Source organism: Suricata suricatta, chromosome 2, assembly GCF_006229205.1.
Source record: "Suricata suricatta isolate VVHF042 chromosome 2, meerkat_22Aug2017_6uvM2_HiC, whole genome shotgun sequence".
In the NCBI taxonomy this organism is placed as follows: Eukaryota; Metazoa; Chordata; class Mammalia; order Carnivora; family Herpestidae; genus Suricata; species Suricata suricatta.
In genome coordinates, this window is record NC_043701.1 from 42,907,249 (window position 1) to 42,913,572 (window position 6,324).

At 33.5% G+C, this 6,324-nt stretch overlaps 1 protein-coding gene across 1 annotated transcript in view; it reads right to left on the minus strand.

Moving 5' to 3' along the window:
- The window catches only part of BBS9 (Bardet-Biedl syndrome 9), a 445,423-nt gene that overhangs the window by 192,648 nt on the left and 246,451 nt on the right, over positions 1 to 6,324 (minus strand). Inside the window, exon 19 of the mRNA XM_029925279.1 lies at positions 4,242 to 4,394. Coding sequence (XP_029781139.1) covers positions 4,242 to 4,394 — 153 coding nt within the window. The remainder of the gene's footprint in view (positions 1 to 4,241; positions 4,395 to 6,324) is intronic.

Genomic DNA, 6,324 nt, shown 5'->3' on the forward strand with positions numbered 1-6,324 from the left:
GAGAGAGAGAGAGAGAGAGAGAGACAGCATGAGCAGGAGAGTGTCAGAGAGAGAGGGAGACATAGAATCCAAAGACAGGCTCCAGGCTCTGCACTGTTAGCAAAGAGCCTGATGTGGGGCTCGAACCCATGAACCATGACAGGCACTACCTGAGCTGAAGTCAGACGTTCAACCAACTGAGCCACCGAAAGGCACAGATCTTATACTGCTTGCCATAGCCTTACCTGCTTTTGTACCTGATAAACTGTTTACATAAATTAGTATACTATACAAACTAATTCATATTACAGCCAACTCATCAATACTTAATCATTGAAGGACCTTGGTCTTCAGTTTCAGTTTGTCCTAAGAATTTTATTAGAAACTATAGCAGTTCCTAGACCACCTAGTATCCATAAGACCCTGAAACTTCTTCTAGTTCTGTATTTCTATATCCTATCCTACCTGCTCAAAGGATTTGTAAAAATTGCCTTCCAAAAGAAAGAACTCAACAATTATGTAAATAGGATATGAAGAGAATCAAACTTCTCATGCCTCTGGACATACATTAATACTGAAAGAGCCCAATTAATTCTTATGCCACTTAGAATATAATAGGATTCAATCTCAACAATGTTCTACCTGCATAGAGATATTTCAATGAGAATTCCTTTTTTTTCCTGTTTTTTAATTTGTTTTTGAGAATTCCTTTTTTTTCCTGTTTTTTAATTTGTTTTTGAGAGACAGAGAGAGAGAGCACAAGCAGAGGAGGGTCAGAGAGAGAGGAAGACACAGAATCTGAAACAGAATCAGCACAGAGGCTGATGCAGGGCTCAAACCCACGAACCATGAGATCATGCCCTGAACCGAAGCCAGGCACTTAACTGATTGAGCCACCCAGGCGACCCAATGATAATTCTTTCAAATTACTTTGGCATACACATACTCACATATACACACAAAAAAAGGAACAAAAAATATTTTTTCAGTCCAGAATTTACACCTACAAGACCTTCCAACTTAGGACAGTTTACTGAATCCTCCAACTAAACTATTTAGGAAGACAGAAGAGAGTTTCTTTTAGTGGCTTTTGGGGATTTTAGAACAAAACATCCCAATGGTTCATGAGCCTGAACTCAAAGAATTCTCTATCAATCTGTTCTTTGTAGTGCTGCCCTTATAAAAAACAGAGTTTCAACAATTATCTTAGTGGCAATAAAGAATTCATTCACAGAGCAAATATTTATTAAGCATCTATAAAGTAGCACGAAATGTACCATCCTACGAATATAGTGGTGAATAAGGCAAAAAAAAAAAAAAATACTTCCTGCCTTCATAGAGTTTACACACAGTGTTGGGAGGATACTGGCTTCTCTTCTATTTTCACATAAGTCAATGATATCATTCATTAAATGCTGACAATACAGCATCTTCCAGATACATGATGGCAAATGGGATAAAATGTAAATCTTTCACTGGAAGGCTCAGAGTGCTTCTCTTACTGACTGATCAAATTAAAGTATAACTAAGATCCACAGAAGGACTAACAAAAAAATTAAATGCTCCCTTCATATGAGAAAACAAGGATTATATATAGGTAACAGATCTAATTTTAAACTGCTAAACTATTTTATTTTATCTTATCTTATCTTACTTTATTTTTTGAGAGAGAGAGTGCGAGCAGGGGAGGGGCAGAGGATCCAAAACAGGCTCTGCACTGACAGGATGACAGCAGCGAGCCTGATGTGGGGCTTGAACTCATGAACTAAGAGATCATGACCTGAGCCAAACTCAGATACTCAACTGTCTGAGCTACCCAGGCACCCTCAGGAAAACACATTAAAAATCTATTGACAGTCTTGCTTTCGAAAGTAAGATCACACTCTAACATGGCTCATTATTTCATAGGTTTAGCAAATCTGCCAATTAAATCATGCCCCCATCCAGGCAAAGTATAAAGATAAAAAAAATCCATACTAGTTACAGAAGGTATGTGATAATGAATTACGTCATATCCCTATTTGGTCACAGTAGAGTTGTCTATAAAAAAGATTTTTTTCTCACTGTTAGACTAACATTAAAACTACTATTACGATCTATTCTTTAATAAACTGTAGTCTGACCATACACAGAATATCTATATACTCTGTAACACATAGAGAAGTAAATCTACCTTAACATGGAAAGAGTTCCAGTACATACTGTTAAAAAAAAGGGGAGGAAAGAGAAGTATACATATAGTATGATGCTATTTATAGATTATTTTAGCCTCACAAAAGAGTACTTCATTTCTGACTATAAAAAAAAAGGCCTAGAAAGACATAAAAACATAAAAGTGATTACATTTTTGAGAAGATGATACAGGGCCATGATAAAGAATTTAGCACTGTGTACTATCTTACCCTTTTCTTTGGGAAATTATATTCATGTATTAACTATATCATTAAAAGTTAACTAAAAGGAGTTAAAACAGAGAACACTCTCACTATAATTTAATATGAATATATAATAAAATTGAGTAGTAAGTGACATTAAGTCAAATTCCTTATGGTATTCATATCTTTCAAAAGCTTCTTCATTCTCTTTTTTAATCTATAAAGAATTAAATGAATTCATCTATTCTAAAATGAATTAAAACTATAGATTCAAGCAAAAATCCACTGTATTGATCATTTTGTCTACAATATTACAAATCATGGAAAAACCCAACCTCGAGACTAAGCAAAACAAACAAGTAACAACAACAACAAAAACAAAACCAAACCAAAAAAAGCCCAGGAAAAAAAGCCCAAAAGACAAAGGAAGTCTTGCAATATAGAAAATAGGGAAAGTATTAAATCAAGCATCTTCATCAAATTCCTTTAAATACCTCTCTGACTTCATGTCCACAAAAATAGTATCATTAAGGACAAGAGTCAGCATTATCCTTAGCCCCAACCACAGGAGCAATGAGATAGACTGAGTCACCAAAGAGACATGAAGGAAGAGGAGGAAAAAAAAGAAAGGAAATGAAAAATAAACCAAAATGAAAATTATACTTAAGGAAGAAAAGAGGTGTGGAAGAGAAAGAGCGCCATTTGTGCCTGCTGACTCAGGGGTCACATAACGGCTCCAGCACAAAGGAAACGAGCCAGCAAGATTTGTAGTACAATTTACCAAGCATTTCCACATGCATCACCAAATAGATTCGTTGTAACAACATGGTACTTACCCCATTTTATGGAAAGAAACTGAAGATCTGAAAGGGTCAGGGAACTGCCAAAAGCCACAGAACTGGGGTTGTACACAAAGTTGTACAAGTAAAATTATGGAATTCTGAATAGAATCCATGGATTTTAGAAATGTCAATACCCTGGTTGTGATACTATACTGTAGGTTTGCACTGGAGGAAAGTGGGTAAAGGATACATGAGACCTATCTGTATTTTTTTAATTATAACTGCAAGTAAATATATAACTATCTCAATAAAAAAATTCAATTTAAAAAATCAATGGAATATTCATACTACCAACATTGATCTTGAGACAGATTAGTGATATTGAATAGAAATATAAGAAGATACTTGTAGTCATTCAAAACTGAATTTGTTATAGTGGAACTGGCAGAGGTCTTATCCATAAAATTAAGTTTTTTTAATTATGATTTCAATCCAGAGATGATCATTTTGAACAGCTTTGGGTGACATAATACTATAAGAATGAGAGTCAGATCACCCCAGCCATGCACAGGGTAAACCAGATAAAAAAAAAAAAAAAAAAAGAATCAGGAAGAAGAGAAAGGTCTTTTTGAACTAGAGCAGAGAGCTGTTTAAGAATTTCATTTCAAAATATCAACTTCCATAACACTGGAAATAAAAGCCAGGAGGACAACTGAGGAGCTGGGGGGATAATTACGAAATGCTCCCAGTGTTGTCTAATAACAACACTGCACATAATAGCTACTATCTATCAAACACACACTGTCTGCCTGGCATTGTGCTGGCTGCTTCACGTAGTGATCAAAAATCTTCACAATCAACTCTGGAAGGTAAAGTGTGGAAAATGATGGATCTTATGTAATCTACCCAAGATGACATAGTTCAAAAGTCCCAAAGCTTAACTTTAAACTGAGGTTTTCCTGACACTTAGGCTTGTGTGCTATTTATTGCTCCATAGCACATAAGGGAAGAAATACCTTAGGTTGATATTCTAGTATATGACTCTAGGGTGAAAGAAAAAAATTATATCCAGTAGTGGAAAACTTATCCTTGATATCACACTTACCTGCTTGTAAGTCCCATCCAGCAAGGTGTCCAGGTGCTGGAGGGGGGCAGGGGTTTTGTCTTTGAACCTCGTTAATAGTCGGCGTTGAATGGCCCGAAATTGTACAGCTCTTTCGGATAAGAGTTCTTCTAATTTTTCACCATTTATGCGCAACTACAATAAAGAATTTCTTAAATTTGTACACAACAAAACATTTTTAAAGCAAGAATACAGGCAATGCCAATTAAAGTCTGAAAGACAGTAATGATAGAAATTTAAACGTATTATAGAGTTAAGAAAATTAAAACTGTGGTATTTGGTACATGAATAGATAAGACACATGAATCATATATAGATAACAGAGTAGGAAAGGCCAAATGGAAACTCAGTAAAGATGACCCCGTATCACTGGGGGAAATACAGATTATTTTAAAAATGTCCTGTAATAACTGATTAAATACATGAGAAAAAAGAATAAGCATTTCTCTCCCAGTCTTTACAGCAAAACCAATTGGAATAAGTTCAGACACAATAAAAGTACTAGAAAAATTAGAATTTTTAAATAATCTTGGCATGAGAGAGACCCTTATGAGTCAAAAGCCAGACACAGACATACTCACACTTCTGATAAACTTGTAACTAAAAAAATATATATATATAATTCTATATGGTTAAAAAAGAAAAATATCGTAAGTGACAAGACAGAGAGCTAACTGCAAAAATAATAGCAATAACCACAGAGATAAAAACTCAAGCCCATAATAGCTAAAAGGCATCTAAGAATCAATGAGAAAAGGACCAAAATCCAACATAAATCCAATATAAAGAAAAAGAATATCAGTCCAATAGAAAAAAAGGGAAAATTTATAGAAAAGCTAATACAAATAGATCTCAGACATAGCCTTTGATCTAGCAAGCCCATATCTAGAACAATTTATCCTAGGGGTATACTTGCTAAAAGTAATGTACATACAAAGCTACTCATTATAGAATTTGTGATAATATTATAGTTAGATATTAACAAGAAACAAAATACTCATCAATAGGGGACCAGGTTAAATAATAAAGAAACCTACTTTGTAGGACTACTAAGTACTAACATGCAATGTTATCCAAAGATGCACTGAATGAAACAAAGCAAAAAAAAAAAAAAAAACCAGAATAGTTTTATAATGTACTACCACTCATGTATTTTTAAAAAAGAAATCTGTACATTAATATAGTTATGACTGCATAGAATAGTTCTAAAAAGATACATAAGCAACTGAACACTAAAAGATGTTTCCAAAGAGACTGAGTGGCAGGAGAAGGAGAATCAGAACTAGACTCTTTTTACAATAACTCTTCTCAAAATCTTTGAATTTAATATTATTAGAATAAAAGAAAGCTAGTTGGAGTTATAGGGTAGAAGAAACACTCCATGAAATCAGATTCTGTGAACTGCTAATTCCACTTTACAAAACAGTCATAAACTAGTCCTGAAATAAACAGCAATTTTAAAATTGTTCATAAATCAAACTATTACAGTTTACATTTCTCATATAAAACAAAAGTATTTTGCAAGTGTATGTATTCTCCAGATACATGATTTTTTAAAAACCTGGTATTTTATTAATGTCCTTTGATCCCAATTTCAGAAGCACTCAGTAACTAAATAAATCAAAGAATATTCTCTTGAAGGAAAAAAACTTTCATTACCAAAAGTTAAATGATAATTTTTAAATAACTAAAATTTTTAAAGAGTATCAATTACCAATAATTCACTCTTTTAATTGTATAATTTCCAGCTATGATATTTTATTCATTACATTCATGAAACACACAAAAAAAATTTAAAAAGACATTTTCAATACTGACACATCAGCCAGGTTATTATTCCACTGAATATATAAAGAAACATCAGTGATTGAAATGTTTTTATATGTCAGAATTTCAACATTTAACAAACATTATTCGTTATATAGCAGCTTATCTATGATACATTCAAGATACATGACACAATTTATTACTTGCCCACAAGCTAAAACACAGCCTGCTTAATACCCTTCCTTAAATTCCACCTCTATACTACAGTATACTGAGGTCCATGCAAAAAAGTAGCTAC